Consider the following 23,516-nt stretch of genomic DNA (forward strand, 5'->3'; position numbering starts at 1 on the left):
GAAGATTATTTTGTGCACATTTGTCGTCTTGTGGAGCTTAAGGTTATCTTGATAGGCTTTGAATCTGATTTTCTTGTTCCATTTTAAACTTTTTTATGGTTCATTACTTGACTTCTTCAAAAGTCTTTTTAGCTATAGGTTGTTCGCTTTAACAATTTTTATCTTACTTTTTATGGATTTGGAAACTCGAAAAGATTTGCATTGTTGGATTGCAATCCTTGAAATAAGTTGTACTTTTTAGGACAATGTAATATAAAAAAATAAATGTATACGCTTTTATTGTATTTCTTACTAAAGGTATTATTGTGTACTTTTTATGGTTCTATGAAGCCGAAACAAAGGAAATATGTTGATGATGATGATGATGAAATAAAGTTTTCCTAACTAAGTTATCCATAACCTTTGTTTTTTTTCAGTGAATGTGTATATTTAATGTTAATAACATGCTAAACAGGGCTGTGCTGCATCACATTTTTTAGTGTTCTGTCTTGGTATTTGAAGCCTATTGATATTTCACCAGGTACCACATTTCAAGTTGTGTGAAAAATGTAAAACTTGTAAAATGTGTAAGTCAGTGTCTTTATGACATTTCTTTTTTCTCTTTCTCGTTGCAGGCAATTTCATTTTTCCTGGTGGGATGACAGTTCCCTGCTGTAGTTGATCGACAAGACCATTTCTGGATCATCCAACATTTCAGCACTTAGCAGCACGGAGAACACTTTCCATGCAATGAGAACTGAATCAGTCATGACAAACTGTGAGAGTTTCTGCAGTGAAAAGAACTGTACACTAGTTATGTTGAAATCAATATAATCAATCATCTAATGCCTACAGACTATTGTGTGGATAGCTCAAAAGACAAGGATGAGGCTGCAGGCCTGACAGGGCTTGGACACAATGGGAGCAACCAAGCTTTAAAAGGCGCCACCTTAAACACACTCCATGAGCCTGCCCACCTTTCCAGTGAACTAGCACTTACTATCTTGTGTCACAAGATGAACGCTGGGGAGACAGCCATAGGGCAGGAAGCTACCTCAATGCCTAGAGAAACGACTAAAGTCACGAGTAGATGGCGACAGAAACATTTGTCTGTGAATCCAGTGAGCACTTTCGATGATGAAAAGGGACAGAGGCAATTACAAATAGATCCTGAGAAAATTGGAAGCACAGCGCCAGCACAAGTTTTTAGTTCAGGGCAACTTGTGCCACCTATCGAAGCTGCACAGCAAGCCCCTGAGAAGCAATATGTCCATCATCGCCCAAGCTCTTACTCCTATCGGCACTCACTTTCTTTTCCTCAACACGTCTTGCACCAGAGGTTTGTGCACAGCACAAAGCCACATCAGAGCCTAGAAGGACATGCTTGGCCATTTCCTGGACACTTGCCCGCAGGTGCCTCAGAGGACATTTTTCCCTTTCAGGTGCATGGCCAAGGTGGGGTCTATTCCAGAAAGAAGCTTGGCGGCATTAACTCAGCATACAGCCAATATTCACAGAAATCTATCGAACAATTGGAAGATGCTCATAAGCGAGAGCAAAAACCCAAAAAGCCTGGTAAATACATTTGTCCATATTGCACAAGGGCCTGTGCCAAACCGAGTGTACTGAAAAAACACATTCGATCCCATACCGGTGAACGGCCATACCCTTGCATTCCCTGTGGGTTTTCTTTCAAGACAAAGAGCAATTTGTACAAGCACAGGAAGTCTCATGCCCATGCAATCAAGGCAGGCCTAGTTCCTTTCACAGATGCCTCTGTATCTCGATTAGACCTGGAGGCGGCATGCATTGATGTTGAAGCAGATATAGCATCTGATGGCGATCAAAGCACCGACACTGATGAAGAGGGAATACTGTTTGTGGAAGGGTCTGGGCAACTGAGCCCCAGTCCACACATCCCACTAGAGATGATTAATAAGCTTGGTGAGGCTTTTGATCCCAGCTTTCACGGATCGACTGAAGAATTAAGTGGGTCAATGAAGGTTCCTATTTTGATCATCCCGAAAAGTGGGATTCACCTGCCACTGGAAAGTTCACCATACATTACATCCGAAGTTATGCAGAACCCATTGCTGATTAGTAAGACAGACGAGTCTCACACCGTGAAACAGAAACTTGCACTGAAATTGTCAGACAAGGAGAAGAAAGGACAAGATTCTGAGCAGTCACTGAACCTGTTGAGCCCTCACAGCAAAGGTAGCACTGACTCTGGTTACTTTTCTCGCTCAGAAAGTGCAGAGCAGCAAACCAGCCCTCCTAACACAAATGCCATGTCCTACGAAGAAATCATTTTTGGGAAGTACTGCCGGCTCAGTCCCCGAGCTGCACTTGCCGTGACAGCAGGAAGCCAGGATGGTGATGCCGGTTGCAAGGAAGGCACTGTGGAGCCACATACACTCCTAAATCCTGCCTTAGATATCAAGACAATGGAGGAGCGCCTCTCTCAGCTGAGTGCAGGCAGAGAAGGTGCACTTGACCCAGGCAGGTTTAACATCAACAAATCTAGCTCTTTATCCAGTGGCCACAGTGTTGAATCTTGCAAATCACATACTATGACAGAACCCGGCAAGGGTGAGGCCATCTTTTATTCTGAAAGTCACCAGGGTAATGCTCCAACACTTTTAGAAGCACCCTCCGATACATCGCCGCTCATCAGGAGCAATTCTATGCCAACTGCTTCAGCAACCAATTTGAGTATCCCCCTTTCAATGAGAGGAAGCCATTCCTTTGATGAGAGGATGACTGGTTCTGATGATGTTTTTTATCCTGGGGCAGGAGGTATACCCTCTCAGCGAATGTTACGTAGACAAGCTGCCTTTGAGCTACCCTCAGTACAGGAAGGCCATTCAGACTCTGAACCTTATGGCAGGATAGGCAGAAACAGTGTTTCCTCTGTCAGGTCTGGCATTGCTGAAAGAGGTCCTCCCCACATGGAAAAGAAACTGGCTATGGGTGACAGGGTAGTCTATGAGTATGACACGTCTGGAAGGCCCCGCAGGCGATGGGATGAATCTGAAGCGCAGAAGCATGGTTACAGGGAGGGACAGTGGCTGGGTGGCATGAGGCATGGTGGGGAATATGGGTTTGATGTGACTGCATCATCACAAGGGATGACATCCAGATACGGAAATGTGTTTGAAACAAGAAAACGCAGGAAAGAGAAGAGTGTTGGTGATGAAGAAGATGCTCCCATGTTGTGCTGCAGCGGAACAGGTGCATCTGCTACTGGCATGGCATCAACAGATTATGATTTAAAATCCCAAATCCGTGATGCAATGCGAAGTGCGTTTGGTGCTGGTGGAGTCGATTCATCAGTGTATGGACCGTTAGAGCGATTTGAAACCTGCAGACCAAGACCACAGTCTGCAAGTCCTGTACCCGAGGAGTCTCTCTTCACCGCCGACCATGAAAAGACAGGAGACACAGGAAACAAAAAGTTGCCGGGAAATGTGATTTCTGTAATTCAGCATACAAACTCTTTGAGTAGGCCAAACTCTTTTGAAAGATCAGAATCTGCAGACCTTGTTGCCTGCCAGCAAGATAAACCTTGTTCACCTTCTGAGGCAGGTGATAGTGAAATTGCAGACTCCCCGATGAATCCAGACTGGACTCAGAATGTTGAACACACAGAAATTATTGGCAACCCACCCCCTCCTCAACAGCAACAGCCACCATACCATATGCCCCCTAGGCTTGTTCGACAGCATAACATACAAGTACCTGAGATTCGAGTGACGGAGGAACCTGACAAACCAGAGAAAATCCCAGAACCACCCATTAAGGAACAAGAAAAACCAACTGAAGAGTTCCAGTGGCCCCAGCGAAGTGAAACTCTGTCTCAGCTTCCTGCAGAAAAACTGCCACCAAAAAAGAAACGTTTACGCCTTGCAGACCTTGAGCATTCATCTGGAGAATCTAGCTTTGAATCTGCTGGGACAGCTAGTCTTTCACGCAGCCCTAGCCAAGAGAGCAACCTATCCCACAGTTCTAGTTTATCAATGTCCTTTGACCGGGAAGAGAATATCAAATCTACTTCTCCTATGAAGCAAGATGAGTTTGGGAAACAGGCAGAGTTTTTAAGTGTTCCACCTGGCTCCTATTCCCTCTCTGTTCCAGGTCACCATCAGAAAGAAATGAGACGCAGCTCATCAGAACAGATGCCTTGCCCCTATCCTACAGAAATCCCAGAAATACGGAGCAAGTCTTTTGATTACGGCAATCTGACACATGCATCATCTCAAGGGGTGGCGGTTCCAACATTATCCCCATGTCGCGAGAGGAAAAAATGCTTCCTCGTCCGCCAAGCTTCTTTTAGCGGTTTCCCAGACAGTCCTCAGACTGATCAAGGTGTCGAACAATGTATCAAGCAAGAACAGCTCGATCAGTCGCAGTCTAGCCGCCGGTCTGCACAGCTTGCATGGCATCATTCCTCCTCCTCTTCTTCTTCAACCTCGTCTGGACTGCAGAATTCTAGTCAGTCTGAGGAGTCTGCAAGGCAGGTTGATGGCCCGCCTATGCAGTCTGGTAGCAGCACAGCATACTATTCACAGCACTCCAAATACAGTACCAGCGAGGACTTTACAAGGCACACATTCATGCCACAGGCACCTTATGTTTCTAGCAGATACTCAGCCGAGCAGCAACACATGTTTGCACATCAAGATAAAGTCCAGTTTCCTTCATTGCACAGTACTTTGTTTCAGTTGCCTCACCCTGCAGTCTGTGTGGCCCATCTACCAGTTCCACACCCTGTTTTGTGGCAGTCATGTACAGAGCCCTTACAAAGACATTTACATCATCAGCTACAACAGCTGCAAAAGGTTTATGGAAAACACCCGCCGGTGCATTCTCTGCAGAAAGAACATCACCCTAGCTATCATCTGGAGCACGTGAAAGAACAAGGTGGGAAGAAAATTATTAACCACCCAACCTCTCAGGAGAAACCTTACCAAGGTGTTTCAGAAACAGCTTTACCACATCTTAGAAATAACCATGCCAGTATACAAATGGATCGTACCAGTGGATCAAGCGACAACACTGCTGACAAGCCATTACAAACAGCATTGGTACCACAACTTGGAGGAACACTCCATTCTCTATCAGGAGCTGTTGTACCTGTTAGAATTCAGACTCATGTGCCATCCTATGCTAGCATCATGTACACAAGTATTTCACAGATCCTTTCTACGCATGCTCAGACCCACAGCCCATCGATTGTGATCTGTAAAGTAGCTGCAAATACATCTCAACGGACATTGGCAACAACTGCAGCTATGCGAGGAATAGGACTCAATATTTCCCAGATGTTCGGTCAGCATAGTGGGTTGGAAGAGTATCCTTTATGGAAAGTTCCACGCAGTTTACCCCTTGGGCTGGAAACTGCGATCCCATTGTGCTTGGCATCAAGTACTGATGCTGCTTCTACCCTTGGGGGAAGCAAACGAATGCTTTCCCCAGCCAGCAGCTTGGAGCTCTTTGTGGAAACCAAACAACAGAAACGAGTCAAGGACGAGAAAATGTATGGGCAGATTGTCGAAGAACTTAGTGCAGTTGAACTGACCAACACTGACGTCAAAAAGGATCTGCCGAGGTCTCCTAAGCCTTTGCTGGTTCGACAGTGCCGCACTACTGTATCGAAAGACACCCTAACTTCTAACCCTTCCTTGTCTCCATCGCCCTTGCAGGACGCTTTGCTCCCAAGCTTGGAAACTGCAGAACAGTCCCCATCAAACCAGGAGAAGCTTTCTGGATCTGATTCAAAGTCTCAAGACGATGATTTCAGTGACACACCAGAGGGTAGAATGTCTCCAGGTGATGTTGATGATGAAGACACAGCATCTGACATGAGCCTAAGTCCACAAAGATCCTCATCAACGCCGTGTGAAATTGAGCCGGATGATCAGCCCAAGGTAAAAAAGTCTCTTGGCAGCATGTCACCATATACTACACCTCATATCAGCATGAGTGAAACAGCAGTAGTCTCAACTATTCTGTTGACTGATGCCTTGGATATACAACATATTCTACAGTTTCCCAGCCTCCGCACCACTACTACCGTCAGCTGGTGTTTCTTAAATTATACAAAACCCAACCACGTCCATCAGGAAACACTCAAGTCATCTGTCTATGCTTCTTGGTGCATTAGTCCAAGTAACCTCAATCCATCTGGGCTCAACACCAGGACTACGCTAGCTCTGCTCAGGTCTAAGCAACGAAATACTATTGAAATTTATACAATGACTCTGATGCACCGACCTGGGACCGGCAAGTTAACATCGTCAAGCACATGGAAACAACAGTATGGCCAGGTAAAGAGATTGTATTGCTGAATTTTAACTAGCATATATAAACTGCATGCGTACATTTATTTGGTGTACTGAAGTTTTACTGCAATAGCTCCTGTTTCCACCCCCAGTTTGCATGAGTGGTACCTCCTGCTTGCCATCTCAGCAGATGGTGTGCTATTTCAATAGGCATTAAGACTGGACCCCATTTTGCCTTTGAAGATGGGGTCCTTGCATGCAAAATGTTGTCTCATTAAGTCATGCATTTGTACTAATTCTTGGCCAGGCAGACATACTCGTGAGTCTTTATTTTCTATCTCTTGAACTGGTTACTCTCCCACCCTTTGTATCAGATGTATTTTATGTGTAGGGGCCATTTAGTAGGGTAAGCAAACATTACTCTTGTAACCAGTGAGAATGATATGCAAAAAGCTCATCAATATGTTTGTGCCAATAGGTAATTCTGAAATCCTGTGATGGATACATATATTAACCCCTTCGCTGCTCATTACGAGCTCAGCTCGTCATGCAGTACACTGATCGTGTGCTTATGACGAGCTGACCTTGTCATGAACAATGCAAAATCGGGATATGCAGCACAGCATGAAAATCTCCCTAGCAGCCAAGGTGTTAAATAATGCAATTCTACCTATTAACTTCACGAGGGGACACAGGAAAGTGTCAGCTTGGCCAACAATGTTCGCCTCGCTTGCGCCCTTTGGTTTGGCCATTTGCCCCTCGCTTTAGCAGAGAAAATTAGTTTTAACCTGGAGGGTGGAGAAGCTTGTAAGGTGGTTCTTTCCTTCCCCGTAGCATTTCTGCTAGTTGGAATGTAACCTTACCCCATTGTCTTCCTTAAGCTTAAATCCGAATCATCCCATTTGAGCAAGCTCGACAAGAAGTCAATGGGCAACTTAAAAGAAAGATCAAGAGGAGACGGCAGTGGAGACAAAGAGCTGACATCGAAACAGATGGAGCCGATAAGAATCAAAATCTTTGAAGGAGGGTAAGGAAATATCCAGCTGTTCATGTTCAGTCAGTGTTGATGTTGTTGTTACTTTGTTTCATCTGGGTTTCCTTTTCAAGACTAGAAGTCTGCGCCTTCACTTGAATCCCATCATCCCTTTTGACGGTTCCATTTCAGTGAGATGCCAAGGTCCTGACCATACAGAGAGGGCGGTAGTCAGAATGCAGTCGTGTCCATTTTCTATTATGATGTCCTGGCATATTTACATGGAGCGGCGGGTTCTCCGCTATGGCGGAGGAGTGTCGCCTCTAGAGCAGCCAAGTCTAGGCGGGGCGGGCCTGGCTGCCAGCAAGGGAGGAGTAGTGCACACTGTAAGGGGCGCATGACGGTTTGGCTGGCCTAAGATGGCTGGCCAAACCTTCATGCGCACTTAGGTTTATCCAGCCCAGTTGTGTGGGAGAAACAGCACAGACTCCATGGCACTGTCTGATTGGTAAACCAAGCTGTTCATACCAATCCTGGCACTGCTCTCATGCTAATGAGAGCAGCGCCGGGATTGGGGGGAGCCTGTGCTGGTGTGAGGAGAGAAAAGTAGCACTGAGGCGGCCGGCAACGTGGAAATAGGTCAGTTTAAAAAAAATTATGATTATTTCCCTAATCCCCCTCGAGTTTTGCAACGGCCACCACTGTTTACATGCCATGTAGAGGGAAGATCTCCCCCACTGTTTAGAGCTAAGAATTAGCCATACTGTGACCTCATTCGGCTTTTTGCTGTTATTCTTCAAACCTGGAATGAAACTGCAAATTCCCAGGTGGTGCTGCAATGGCCATAGTCTCATTCTAGCATCTGTCGGCACTGTCTGTGGGTGCTACAGTCAGTCTTGGCCCAATTTAGCTGCTCCGTCACTTTTCAGTGAGCTATTTTTGTAAAGTCTAAATTCAAAGTGCTACCTTTGAAAACAACCACTTCCCCCTTTGAAGGATCATACCCATTACCTGTAGCTGTGTTAACAGAAGCGGGTGAGGGGTGGGTGGGGGTCGGGGTGCCTCTCATGTAACAAAAACAAAGTTATGTCAACCCTTTTGTTGCTCAGGAGCAAACTACTGCGCTTCTGAGTTCAATTTGATTCCCTGACAAATCCAAAATGTCGATCTAATATAATTCTTTACGTGATAAATAGCCCCACTGTCTTTTATGCGATTAAATAAGCTATTCAGTTTGGTTGCATGCTGGGCAGTCACCACACATTCCCTTATAAAAACTGTATGTAGCCAACACCATGGTGCACTGTTCACACCAATTATCTGTGTGTAAAAGGACTTCAAATGTTACTGAACCAATGAACACGTGTACATGTAAAGGAGGTGGTTACATATAAGAGGTTCTATAGCATTGACCCTGTGCCCTCAAACACTTTTGAAATAGCTTCTCTCAAATAAATATGGGAGACATTTGTAGTATTTCTTGTTGTTGGATTCCACACTTTGGGCTAAATGTTCTCCATTTCTCCCTAGTAAAATGTAATCATGCTCCTGCTCTTGATGATATGCTTCAGGAGAATGCAAAGTGCACAGTGTCTGAAAGTGGACTTTACTGAGCATAGAACCTGTTTGTGCTGTACTAACTGCATCACAGCTGTCACCACAAACTCTTGCTGGTTCTAGAACTGAACCAGCAGTCTATAAACCATTTCTTCAGAACTCTCTAAGTTAAACTGAAATACTACTTTATACTGTGTGATTAATGTGTGGTAATTGTATAATTGTTTCGGGCTGGTAAGTAGCCCTTGTGGAGGAAGGCAAGCTTCAACCCAGTGATCAAATAAGAGTCCATCTTAAATCACTCTGGATGGCTTAACATCATGTATCATGATTTTGCAGCATTGAGAGCCGTTTGGGACTGAAATATCTCTAGGAGGATGGCCGAGGGACCAGGTTGCATGTGTTCCCGGGCGTTTCACCACCCATTGTGACAGCAGTACCGCCAGCTTCCTTCCCTCTTCCACACTTGCACCACTGATCAGTCGAAATTCCTGCAACCGGTAGTTTGTGTGTTTCAGTTGGCTCTGCGACTTCCTAGGCTTGGTTGTACCTTTTCAACCCCATTTAATTCACAGTGGACGTCAGGGTGGATACCAGTCAAAATCTGCCCTGAGCACTGGGCTGCAGCTTGCCTTCCTTCCCAAGGGCTACTTAGCAGTGCCAAATCTTTGACCCCACGGGGTTGCTTCCCATTTGCCCCCGATACCAGTCTTGACCTGACCCTATCAGGTTCTTCTTAGCGGGTTGAAATGTCGACATGCTATACCATTTGGACTGGGCTTGCCACGGAGCCATCAAGGCTGGTGAAAATAGCTATTGTCATTTCTCCTCATAGACTTTATTATCCGTAGTCATTTTCTTGTGTCAGAATTCACTTTCACCACATTGAATCCTAAGTACCGTGCAGGGAGGCCCCCTCACTTTTCGTTACGCCACTGGCACTTATAATGCATAACGAGGACTGTGTAGTTTTTTAAAAACTTTTTTTGTACTCAGATCACGCATTGTCAGAATTATTTGACAGAATTACTGCTTGACAATATCGGAGGGAGGAGGAAAACATGGCGGCCGCTAGTTAGAGCGGTGCGCTCGTCTTTGGCGAAAGCTCCGAGCGTTATGCGTTAGTAGCATTGGTCATTGGCCTTTTGTGTGTGCAAGCAGAGGAAGCAGAGGAAGAAGATCTCGGAACCTTACCAGTACGTTCGGTATTTGAGCGGGTGTTGTAACAGGCTCCACTGCAGCAGGCTCCGTTGGCTCCGTAACAAGGGAAGTGAAAGGGAGAAGGCGCAGCTGCGGGCGGCTGACCTGCGGTGATTGAGAGCGGCGCGGGGAGCTTGGGAGCGGCGGATCACTGACCTGACCTGCAGGAGATCGAGATCGAGAACGGTGCAGACAGATTTCACTAGGACTGCTCATCTAGAGGTTTGGAGCGGGCTCCGGGGGTTTTTTGACTGAGGAGGTGAGAGGGAAAGGGGAGAAGCGAGTGGAGTTTTCCGGTCCCAAGTTCCAGGAAATCTGAGCTGTGTTTGGGGTGTGCTGCAGCCGGTTGAGCTGCAGGGGCGCTCTGACAGGGGAGATCTTGGCCCTTAGACCAGGTCAGCAGGGACAAGTCTGTTGAAAATCAAAAATTGAAAGAGGGGCAGACACTCCTATTGAGAGGGGAGAAAAAAAAAATAAAATAAATAAATCTAATAAAATCTAAGAAATCTAATAAAGTTAGCCATACTGCCTGAGTTGAGACGCCTCATATACACGGAGAACAGTATCAGTGCTGCATTAAAAAACAAGACTGAATAGAACTGCCAATGTGTTGGGGGGAGCCCTTTCTTCCCGCACCTTACCGCTGGGGGGACGCAGCTGTGGAGCTCCGAAGAAGCAGGAGGGCAGCGGTGCGCAGCATATCAACAAAAAAAGCTGCAATAGCCACTTGGGGTGGTAAGGGGGACCAGCAAAGGGAGAGGGTGTTATCCGCTCTGGGAGGTGAGTTACAGCCTGTTTGCAGTCAGAACCTCGCAGACACACAGGGATATAATTCCTTGCAGAATCCAGGCCCTGCATCTGAATTCTTTAGATTCAACGCACAAAAAACCTCTACCTCTACCTCTACCTCTAGCCAGTTTGTGAAGGAGAATACGCATATAACTTCCGTTAGAACCCTGGGGAAGCGGAAAGCAAGGGGGAAGGGAAAGGGTAGCAATAAAAACAAGGAATTAGTGGTTGCTTCAAGTGCTAGTGAGACAGCCCAAGCACAGGGAACTGAAAAAAGCCCAGCGGGGGAGCCCCTCAAAGATTCTGAGTTTGAGTTTAGCTACGAGGCCGCAACTGATACGTTTAACCCCCCTGTCTTAAGGTCAGCGAAGAGGGGTAAGGAACATCAGCTGCGGTATATCGCCCCAAAAGAGCTGCCACATAAGGCCACTCTGATTAAGGGGGGCTCCAAAACAAAAACTAGTAAAAGTTCCCGAATCACACCCTCACTGAAGTCTTATTTTAAGGTCCTACCCCAGATCTTAAATATAAATCAGGAGGCTCAAAAACCTCCTTGTACCCAGACTGCACTCTCATTAGTGGAAGAGGCTACACATATAACCACCGTTATATCTCCTACACCTCCCATAGCTATACTTGCTAATCTGGGAGATAAGGAAGGGAAACTGGTAGGTGAAGGAGAGTTAGCCGGGGGCATAGAGATGGGGGATCCAGCAGACGCAACCGCAACCTCTCCTCCAGATCAGCAAACCCCCACTGTAGCAGCGGGAAGTAACACAAATGACTTGGATCAATGCAGCGGGGGTTGCGAAGATAACGGCAGTGGCGATACCATTCAAGCCATACTTCTCAGTATGAGGAAAGAGATCAGAAACGGATTTGAGGAATCAAAGAGATGTTTTGAGGAGTCCAGACTCACTCAAGCAGAGATCCGGACAATGTGTGAAAATTTGGAGTCCAAGGTGGATGGTCTCTCACTAAGAACTGGGGGATTAGAGAACAGTGTTGAAGAACTCAAGGCAAAACTGGAGCTTGCCGAGGGAAAGATTCAGTCACTAAGAAGAGAAGGCAATACAGTCAAAGAGAGGGTTGAGTCTCTAGAAAATTTCTCCAGAAGAAACAACTTAAGGCTTCTTAAAATACCGGAGGGAAAAGAAGGAGGAGATCTAAAGAACTTTGTCGCAACTATATTAAAGGACTCTCTAAATATGGATGAACCTTTGTCTGAGATAGAAACAGACATTCAAAGGGTACACCGAGATCCGTTCCGCCTTAAACAAGGTAGAGATAAACCAAGGAAGATACTGGTAAATTTCTTAACATACTCCCTGAAAGAAAGGATTTTGACTTTAGCCTTGAAAGCTAAGACCTTGAAAACCCTAGATTTCTCTTTTGAAGTGAGATCGGATTTGTCTAAAACTACACTGGATAGACAGTGGGAACTAGGTCAACGGATGGATAAATTCAGAAGCTTAGGAGCTACTGTCCAAATGAGATTCCCCGCCTTTCTAAGGGTAATGTACAATAATAAAATGTACAATGTCAAGTCTCCCTTTGAAGCTGATGAGTTACTTGTGACTATTAGCGAACACGCGAATCCTCCGGAACAGGGGGTGAATAATAAATAATTAAATAAATAATAGAGCAATCTGTTCAATGAGTTAAGAAAGGGGGGTAAAGGAAAAGGAAAAAAATAAGAAGAGTAAAAAAAAAAGAAAAAAAAAAAATAGGTTAAGAATAGGAAATAATAGGAAAATGAATAAAAACTCATGAAGGGGAAATAGGGAAGGAAAAGGAAGGAAAAAGGAGGAAAAAAAAGTGGGAAGAAGGGAAATAAAAAGGTGAAGGATAAATGGAAAAAAAAAAAAAAAAGAAAAGAAAAAATGATAGGATGGAAGGAGGAAAGAAAAAGGAAAAAAAAAAAAAAAAAAAAAAGGGGGAAAAAAAAAAAAAAAAAAAAAAAAAGGGATAAAAAGGTGGGGATGTGGAAGGGAAAAAGGAAAAGGGGAAGGAAAAAGAAAGGAAAGGAAAAAGGGAAAAAAAAAAAAAAAAAAAAAAGAAATAAGGAAAAATGAGGAATATAATATATATATAGTTTCGTTATTAAAAACATAAGAAAACTAAACATTAGGACGAGACAATTAAGTACAAGTTTATTAAACATGGAATCTCACACAGAACTTATACTCCTAGCATACTTATCCTCAATAGTCTGGGGGTAAAAGCGTACTGGGTCTTACTTCTAGCTCCCACACTACAGCTCTAAATTACCCTTGGCCACCTAAGCATCTTTAATAGTATAATCACCTTACAAAAGATCTAAAATAGGGCTTTATGAGTCATTACTGCCTTCATCTTAAACATAGTGACCAATAATATAGATAATAGGGCATGGAGCAGGAAAACGCCAGAGACGACAAGCTGGCAACACATCAAGCCAGAGTAAGTTGGGGGGGGTTTTCCAGGGGAGGGGGGGGTGGGAAGGCAAAATATAAAAGTCCTCATAAACCGAATTTTAAAATCATAAAGGATATAGATCCATCAGTATTTCAAAGCGGCTGCTTGGTCAAAATAGTAAGAGTTACAATTAACATCAGGCATTTTTGCAAAAAAAAGTATCAGAGGAGAGGGGAGGGCAACTCCCCTATATATTAATGTCGGACATCAAATTTTTATCCTGGAACGTAAATGGTCTGCGTGTCAGGGCTAGAAGAAATAGAATTTTACAGTACCTACGGGACTCACCCGCGCAGATCATTGCGATCCAGGAAACGCACTTGAACAAACAAGAGATTACAGACATACTTAAGAAGCTCAAATGGGTTGACATATTTATAACTACAGATCACAACACTAGCATTCGTGGTATAGCCATAATTTTCAAAAAAGCGGCAAGGGCCCAGATCACGAGCTGGGAAACAGATTTAAGCAGTAGGTGGCTGATAGTTAAAGCTCAATTACATTCGAAGGATGTTACCATCGTCAGCTATTACGGACCTAACCAGGACGACCCTTCTTACTTAAACATCCTGCAGAACCACTTGATTACTTGTTCCGATCCCATAATATGGGTGGGAGACTTTAATCTTGTCCTAGATCCAAAGCTAGACAAATCTCCCACTTCTAGAGCGGTCGTTCATAGTAATATGAGGGATACATTGCTCAGATGTATGTCGAACCTTGGCCTAATAGATCTATGGAGACAAAGGTCCGGCAAGGTTTTGGGAGTCTCTTACCACAACTATAAATACAGACATAAATCACGAATTGATTATGCTCTATTTAGTCGATCTATCAAAGACCTGGTTAAAAGTATAACATACCTCCCTCTACACTTGTCAGACCACTCTGCCATCTTTTTCTCTGTAAAATTAGATCAGAAACCTACCCACCATTCTTGGTCTTTCGACCGTACAATTCTACTGGAGGAGGAGGAGAAAGAGTATCTGACGCAGGAAACAGCTTCCTTCCTAGACCAAAACTTAGGTTCTACCTCCGTGGTTATAGTATGGGAGGCTTGGAAGGCCTTCATCAGGGGGTGCATTACAGGGAGGGCCTCATACAGGAGAAAGAAATACGAAGAAGGAATAAGAAATATAGAGCAAGAATTAATTCTTTTAGAATCACTAGAACAGCTCCCCTCAGATAATCAAGAGGAGAAAGTCGAATTAAAAGCCAAGCTAGACACACTATTGCAGGAGAGAATTAATAAAAGATGGCAGGCAAGTAAACTTGCACACTTTGAATATGGGGAATCTGCAGGAAAACTGTTGGCCTGGAAAATTAAAGCGGACCAATCAAGAAATTGTATTAAAGAAGTGAGGGTCACTGGGGAAGCTAACAGTAGGTCAACAACCACAGCCATAGGAGAAGCTTTTAGGGAGTTCTTCCAGAACATATACACAGAGGATTTGAATGTCAATGATGATGAAAGGAACGAATGGCTGAATAATATAATCCTCCCGGAACTGGAAAGTTCCCAAACAGAGAATATAGATAAGGAGATCACTGAATTAGAAGTCTATAACACCATTAAGCAATTATCACAGGGCAAAGCCGCGGGACCAGATGGCCTCCCTGGGGAATTATATAGGACACTCAATTCCACCCTTACCCCTGTCCTTACAAATCTTTTTAATGACATAATGATCAGAGGGCAGACACCACCAAGCTCCTGGGGGGAAGCCAATATAGCTCTAATATTAAAAACTGGCAAGGACCCAGCCGAATGTGGATCATATCGCCCAATCTCGCTTCTCAATAATGATTACAAGATTTTTACTTCAATTTTGGCTGCGAGATTGGGAAGCGAGATTGGTTCGATCATCCACCCTGATCAAAAGGGGTTTATCAGAGGTCGGCAATTGGCTGATTTAACCTATGATTTGGTGGGAGCCTCGGATATTGCCTCAACCTTCGGCCTACCCCTGGCTATCATGACCCTCGACGCCACTAAAGCGTTCGATAGGGTAAATTGGGCATACTTAAATTTAATAATGACCAAATTTCACTTGGGACCCAAATTTTGTAGGACTATAGGCTTACTATATAGCAACCCCAGAGCATCTCTACTAATAAACGGTACACGAACAGTTCCTTTTAAAATCAGCCGAGGAACAAGACAGGGTTGCCCTCTGTCCCCCCTTCTCTTTAATTTATATGTAGAACCGTTTGCACAATCCATTAGGGAGGATACCAACATCCCACATTTTAATTTTTCGGGCTGGGAAAAGAAGATTGGCCTCTATGCCGATGACATTCTCATATACACAACTGATCCTACATTGGCATTTCCCATCATTATAAAGAAAGCGGAAAATTTTGGGAAATTCTCTGGTTACGAAATCAACGCAGGAAAAACCGAAATTATGGTCTGGAACATTCACAATTCTCAACTTCCGACAAAATCCTCAATGAGGTACCTTGGCATCACAATAACTAAAGATCTGGATCACTTGGCTCAAAACAACTTAGCCCGTATTTCCCGAGAATCCCAAATTCTTATGAAAGCCTGGTCTTTTCTCCAGCTCAACATTTATGGGAGAACTAGCCTGATAAAAATGAGTATTCTCCCGAAATTCACTTTTATTTTTAATTCCATTCCATTAATTTTTGACACCAAGCAGCTTGCAAAATGCCAGCAAAACATTAACTCATTCATTTGGGGATATAAATCCAGCAGATTAGCTTGGAAAAAGCTGAGAAGGAGAAGAGAAAAAGGGGGGCTCGCTTTGCCAGACCTAGAATATTATGCCTGGGCATTTCATCTGACCCACTCTAGGATGTTACTTAAGCTCCCCTGGGAAAATGCAAATGGGCTTATGTACAAGGCAATGTTATTGGGTTCGGACCTTCCAGTGAATGGTTTTCTCTTCAAGTTCGGCCACCAGAAGTTTTTAAAAAAAATTAGACTAAAGACACTATTGAGTAGCTTAAAAGAATGGTTCCAAATAAAATCTAAGATCGGGATAGGACACTTATCCGAACACGCCCCAATTTGGGACCTACCTGGACTAGCACCACAGGAAGCCAACACAGTCAAAAGAATCCTGCTGGACGCAGGGATCACAAAGTGGGGGGATCTGCTGATGGAAGGAACAATCTTGGGCTGGGATATCTTCAAGCTTAAAGTAACATCACCACTCTCCTGGATAGTATATCTACAAATAGGAAGTTGGATTCGAACTCAAATTAAGAAGAAAGGAATGATGGGACAGGAAAGCCCTCTCGAGAATATCCTAGTGGATAGACCGGCGGGGAAAAAAGAAGTTGCGCTCTTCTATTGGCATATTATAGAGGATGGAGAGCGAGACTTTAACCTCCCGGAAAAACTTTGGGGTGCTGAGGGAGAACCAGATAGGGGAGATATTTGGGAGGAATCTTTTATCCTCCTCTATAAAATCGTCAAGCCAGCATGGCTGAGGCGCAATCATTTCTTCACACTTCATAGAGCATATTACTCTCCTAAACGGTTGTCGAAATTCCAAACAGGGAAGTGCTGTAGTAAATGTTCCTTACCGGCAGCGTCAGACCTGCATATGTTCTGTGACTGTCCGAGTATTGCCACCTTTTGGCATGAAGTTAGTACAACACTCGAATCTATTCTTAGTGTCACTATCCCGTGGTCATGGTCTTTGGTCATCTTCGGATTAAATCATAACATCAAGGGATCAGAGAGAGATTTTCTGTTTTATGCCATCTTACTGGCTAGAAGAGAGATCTGTAAAAACTGGATTAACATAAATCCCCCAACGCATGCAGAGTGGCTGTCTTCATTATACGCAACCTCAAAGATGGACTTAATGAGAACATGCAGCCCTCGATCTCTTACATTTTGGCACCTTTTGATCGATTGGAGGAGGGATAGTTAGCCTACCCGGGGTTTTTTTTTTTTTTTTTTTTTTTTTTTTCCCCGGGTCCGATGATTAGGCCTAAAATCTCTCTGTCCAAAAGGGTGGTATCGTACAGCAACAGGACATCTGGCCGAACTGGTCTGAAGGGAGTACGTCTATTCAAGCTCTGCTGGAAGCATGGGGGCCGGCTCTCTGGGCACCTGGGGCTCAGCATTGGGCTCCTTGGTGCTATGGGGGGGACGGTCCTCGTGTCTGAGAGGCTAAGAGCATAGTTGGATCGACTTTATGGCTAATGAGGACAAAAAAAAAAAAAAAAGAAAAGAAAAAAAAAAAAAAAGAAAAAAAAAAAAAAAAAAAAAAAGAATTACTGCTTGACATTTATGTGAACACACATTGCTTAAACAGATTTACTTGTTCTATAGATTGCTGAACTATTTTTTGGGACTTGTTCCTTTTGTTTTATTTGAACTAATACTGCATCCGTTTTCCAAACAAGATGTACATACTGTAGAGAACTACACACTCAACAGGCTATTATGTCCAAAGGGAACCACGTTCTCTACTCAATACATTGCCCTCGTTCCTAGGGCTACTGGGCGAGCTCCTTCTTTTAGACCTAAGCTATGCATAGGGAAGGAAGCATGTTTATATACCCGCAAAACAATTGGAAAGCGTGTCACTTACGTTGCAGAAGTGCAACTGACGCCGGACTCGCCATGCTGAAAATGTGACCAAACACGCGGGTGATGTCTATTACCCATATTTGTGGCAGAGGTTGGCGTGATGTGCTGGCAATTCAATCAATCAATCAGGAATTTGTAAAGCGCGGCTACTCACTCGTGAGGGTCTCAAGGCGCTGAAGGTCACCTATTGGATAACCGACACCCCTCCATGACTCACCCCACCTGGGCATTGATGGTCTATGGAGGGCTGTGGGGGAAAACTCCAAAGATTGTTCCTGGTGCTGTATAATCGATGACCTGGTGCCTTGTGGGACGTTTGCTTCAGTGGGGCTACCCACACTAAGGCAGACAAACACAGGCCTGAGTGTGAAAGGAGCAGGCAAGTGGGCAGCAGTATGATGCGGGAACTTCTAAAATTAAAATAAGACCCTGACATAATGAATAACGCCAGGTAACCTGTAAAAACGTCCACTCCTGTGTCAATCACCCTAAACATTCATTAGACTACCTATGGGGAGTAACCGGAAAAAGTTTGTTAGTTGTATATTTGATCGGCTATACATAAACAATACTTTCCATAAAACATCTACTTTGCCGGATTGCAGTTAACAGGCCTAGTCCTAGAAATTGGCCCAAATTGCCACACCTCAAAGTGGAAAAAGTGAGAATAGTCCTCTCATTAATGGGACTCTTGCTAACCGATGTTGGGGTGTGCTGAAGGTACTCACAGTCTTTAGCTGAAGCTTGGCCCTTCCAGGACTGAGCAACGCTCATGGTAGCTCTCGGTTCAACACATCACACCTAGACAAGTAAACCACTGATGAGCAGAACAAACATATGGAGCACGACCCATCAAAGTCAGACGATGTGGCTAGGGAGCTGTGAATAAGCGGAACTGCTGCCTCTGACCGTGGTGGAAACCTGCAGTATCCAAAAACAATCCCAAACAAGAAGTTCTTCATTAGATGGGATTTCTGCAAGGGTCTGCTGGAAAGAAACAGGCCCACCAGCAGACAGACTTGCAAATGTCTCCAGGGGAAGGGGTTTCCTCCTCCTCAGCCCCCCTTTCACTAGCAGATGGTCAACCCTTCCAACATGATTTCCTCTACAGTCCAGGGAATCTCCTAAGCTCAGGGTGGCGAAAAATAAAAACCTCCTCAGCACAGCATAAGCTGCACATGCAGTCAGAGCCTGGGAGGAATAGGCTCTAGTCCCACGTCACACCTTGGTCAGTGCAAGTTGTTCTAGTATGGATTGCAGTCACGGCTTTTCATAACTCCACTCATGCAGTACCTGTGGTGTCTGCTATCCCCTCAGCTCGGCTGCTAACTGAGTTAGGAGAATTTGTGTTCCTTAGTCAGATGGAAATTGAATAAAACCTGCTGCATTTTTTAAAAAATTAGTCCTTGGCCAGTGGCTAAGCCAAGACACTCAATTCATGGATGTTAGAACCCTGTTCAGAGGGCCACGGGGCAAGCAGGAATTACTGGGCCACAGCTGTGGTGGTTGAGGGCTTTTACTCCTGAGGTCCCTGTGCTGGCCCAAGTACCTCTTCATCATTTGACTCTCAGCACTAGCACGGGTCGAGCAGTCCAGGGTTTCAAGGGCAGGAGCTAGGTCTAAAGTGAGCACAGATGCACAACACAAAATCCATCTACCAACCCCAATAAATTATTGTCCAGACAAATAATTAATTTTTTGTAAAAATGAGTATTTAACTAAGATCACAAAGGACAGTGCAACACACTGTAAACCATATGCATAGACTTTTTGAGGCAAGCTCACTAGTGTTACCCAGGTCAGCTTTTCAGCCCACCTTCCCCGTTTATGGCTGATGGTTATTTCCCATTTACATTTGGAAACATCCAAGCTAAGCTGCTAATGCATTCAAGTCTCAGAAGTTCAATAGGGCTCTTTAGCAAGAGCCTTGGGTGCCCACGCTGGTGCGTGTTAATTCAGAGCAAGTTCACCCAGGGCCCGGCTGCCTGCTTGTCCGTTTTACCTGCTCTCGCAGAGTGGTGGTTCAGAGTCCCCAGATATCCCTCAGCCTCCCCGTGCTGTCCAGGTGACCAGAAGCTGCGGGTGCAGCAGTTGCCATCCTGGGTACTCATAAAATGTGGTAAGTCTCTCCTGCTGTCTGGGGTACCTCTTCATTACTCCCAGACTGGGGAGTTGAGGTTGTTGCTCCCGCCTTCCACAGGTCATGGCCCATGGTGTTTTCTTCACTATATATGGTGCCAGGGTGACAGCCCTCCTCCTGACATGCATTTAGGGTCCCTGCAGCACAAACAGGGCAACAGCTCTTTTTTCTTCATTGCAGCTCCCACCTGGCATATGGGGGTCACAGGCGACATGAACAAGGTGACAGCCCCCTTCGGTGTGTGGCTATCTCCTAAGTGCTGTACTTTCCAGCGGGCACATGCACATCCTAGCGTACACATGCAATTGCTCGCACTGTCCTCCTGCACTGTACCATCTCTCAGGTACACATACCTCTATTTTTGCATATGCAACTGCTCCCATCAATCCCTCCTGCACTGTACCATCTTTCAGGCATACATACACCCTCACACGCACACACAGCTGCTCGTGCTATTCCTTCTGCACTGTACCATCTTTCAGGCATACATACACCCTCACACGCACACACAGCTGCTCGTGCTATTCCTTCTGCACTGTACCATCTTTCAGGCATACATACACCCTCACACGCACACACAGCTGCTCGTGCTATTCCTTCTGCACTGTACCATCTTTCAGGCATACATACACCCTCACACGCACACACAGCTGCTCGTGCTATTCCTTCTGCACTGTAGCATCTCTCAGGTGCATGTACATCCGTGTGCTGCACACACCCCATTACAGACCCAAGGTTGAGTTAAGCATTAACCCCTTCGATGCTGATGACGAGCTCAGCTCGTCATCAGCTACGGCGCTCGTATGCTGATGACGAGCTGAGCTCGTCATGTAACGCAGTTTTTTGCATTTTCCAGCACACAGCGGGAAAATGCACCGCATCGATGAGGCTAAGCAGCGGCATTTTACCAGGGTGGGCCAGGAGACACTACTCTGGTGACACAGGTAAAATATACCTGTTCACTCTACGGTTTGCTAAAAACACAGTATGCACCCACCACCGTGCATATGGGGGTCACAGGCGACATGAACAAGGTGACAGCCCCCTTCGGTGTGTGGCTATCTCCTAAGTGCTGTACTTTCCAGCGGGCACATGCACATCCTAGCGTACACATGCAATTGCTCGCACTGTCCTCCTGCACTGTACCATCTCTCAGGTACACATACCTCTATTTTTGCTTATGCAACTGCTCCCATCAATCCCTCCTGCACTGTACCATCTTTCAGGCATACATACACCCTCACACGCACACACAGCTGCTCGTGCTATTCCTTCTGCACTGTACCATCTTTCAGGCATACATACACCCTCACACGCACACACAGCTGCTCGTGCTATTCCTTCTGCACTGTACCATCTTTCAGGCATACATACACCCTCACACGCACACACAGCTGCTCGTGCTATTCCTTCTGCACTGTACCATCTTTCAGGCATGCATACACCCTCACAAGCACACACAGCTGCTCGTGCTATTCCTTCTGCACTGTAGCATCTCTCAGGTGCATGTACATCCGTGTGCTGCACACACCCCATTACAGACCCAAGGTTGAGTTAAGCATTAACCCCTTCGATGCTGATGACGAGCTCAGCTCGTCATCAGCTACGGCGCTCGTATGCTGATGACGAGCTGAGCTCGTCATGTAACGCAGTTTTTTGCATTTTCCAGCACACAGCGGGAAAATGCACCGCATCGATGAGGCTAAGCAGCGGCATTTTACCAGGGTGGGCCAGGAGACACTACTCTGGTGACACAGGTAAAATATACCTGTTCACTCTACGGTTTGCTAAAAACACAGTATGCACCCACCACCGTGCATATGGGGGTCACAGGCGACATGAACAAGGTGACAGCCCCCTTCGGTGTGTGGCTATCTCCTAAGTGCTGTACTTTCCAGCGGGCACATGCACATCCTAGCGTACACATGCAATTGCTCGCACTGTCCTCCTGCACTGTACCATCTCTTAGGTACACATACCTCTATTTTTGCATATGCAACTGCTCCCATCAATCCCTCCTGCACTGTACCATCTTTCAGGCATACATACACCCTCACACGCACACACAGCTGCTCGTGCTATTCCTTCTGCACTGTACCATCTTTCAGGCATACATACACCCTCACACGCACACACAGCTGCTCGTGCTATTCCTTCTGCACTGTACCATCTTTCAGGCATACATACACCCTCACACGCACACACAGCTGCTCGTGCTATTCCTTCTGCACTGTACCATCTTTCAGGCATACATACACCCTCACACGCACACACAGCTGCTCGTGCTATTCCTTCTGCACTGTAGCATCTCTCAGGTGCATGTACATCCGTGTGCTGCACACACCCCATTACAGGCCCAAGGTTGAGTTAAGCATTAACCCCTTCGATGCTGATGACGAGCTCAGCTCGTCATCAGCTACGGCGCTCGTATGCTGATGACGAGCTGAGCTCGTCATGTAACGCAGTTTTTTGCATTTTCCAGCACACAGCGGGAAAATGCACCGCATCGATGAGGCTAAGCAGCGGCATTTTACCAGGGTGGGCCAGGAGACACTACTCTGGTGACACAGGTAAAATATACCTGTTCACTCTACTGATTGCTAAAAACACAGTATGCACCCACCACCGTGCTTGTGCTACTTAACATCAGGTGAAGGCTATTACCTTGCAGCACTTGAGGAGAACGCTTTATATTCCCCGCGCAGGCTAAGCAAACCGCAGCCCACGAGACAGGCCTAGGTCGAAGCACACACGCATGATCCATGTTCGCTCATGACCAAAAAATCAGTACCAAGGATCCACATATCACAGCAGCTGGGGCACTTAGGCAGGGATACACGTCCGCCACCATGCAAGGGACTTTTCCGAACCAGCAATAGAATTGTCAAATTTGTGGTAACTTTGTCCAGCCTGACCATAGCAGAATGAATGCTCAGGTGTTCTCGTCTGTAGGGTCTAAACGCTTACCACCAGCCACGGCCCATGCAGTTAAGAGCGGTGGGGCGGTAGGGCCAGGAGAGGGGGGGGGGGGGGTGTTGGTTTGATGGACAATGACGATAGAAAATTAAATAAATTATTATTTCCCCTCGCCATCGTCCGTTGAAATGCCCCCACCCTCCCCACCTTGCCCCACAGCTCTTAACTTCACGGGCCGCTGCTGCGTACCATGCATGCATCTATACGTTAAAACAATTAAGTAAAACAAGTAGTCAAATGGGACTTTTTTTCTCCTTGCTCCCAACAGCTTCAAATCTAACGAGGATTACATATACGTGCGCGGCCGTGGACGAGGCAAGTACATCTGCGAAGAATGTGGGATCCGCTGCAAGAAACCCAGCATGCTGAAGAAGCATATCCGCACTCACACCGACGTCCGGCCGTATGTCTGCAAGCTCTGCAATTTTGCCTTCAAAACAAAAGGTACAGTACCCTTCAGCAAGCCGTACGAGATATCTTCTATTAAGGGCAGTCCTTGAACCCAGGATTGTCCTACAGGGAACAGAAGCTTCAAAGGAAGGAATGACTATCTGTTTATCTCCTCCATGTTCTTCATCTGAA

The 23,516-nt window shown here is 45.5% G+C and overlaps 1 protein-coding gene across 3 annotated transcripts in view; it reads left to right on the plus strand.

The window, feature by feature from the left end:
- The window catches only part of HIVEP2 (HIVEP zinc finger 2), a 523,606-nt gene that overhangs the window by 457,140 nt on the left and 42,950 nt on the right, over nucleotides 1–23,516 (plus strand). For all 3 annotated transcript variants that reach the window (XM_078649003.1, XM_078649004.1, XM_078649005.1), the window contains 3 exons: nucleotides 615–6,308; nucleotides 7,145–7,290; nucleotides 23,203–23,378. In XM_078649003.1, the coding sequence (XP_078505129.1) occupies nucleotides 825–6,308; nucleotides 7,145–7,290; nucleotides 23,203–23,378 (5,806 nt within the window). In that variant the 5' untranslated portion in view covers nucleotides 615–824. The remainder of the gene's footprint in view (nucleotides 1–614; nucleotides 6,309–7,144; nucleotides 7,291–23,202; nucleotides 23,379–23,516) is intronic.

Source organism: Lissotriton helveticus, chromosome 6, assembly GCF_964261635.1.
Source record: "Lissotriton helveticus chromosome 6, aLisHel1.1, whole genome shotgun sequence".
NCBI lineage: Eukaryota > Metazoa > Chordata > Amphibia > Caudata > Salamandridae > Lissotriton > Lissotriton helveticus.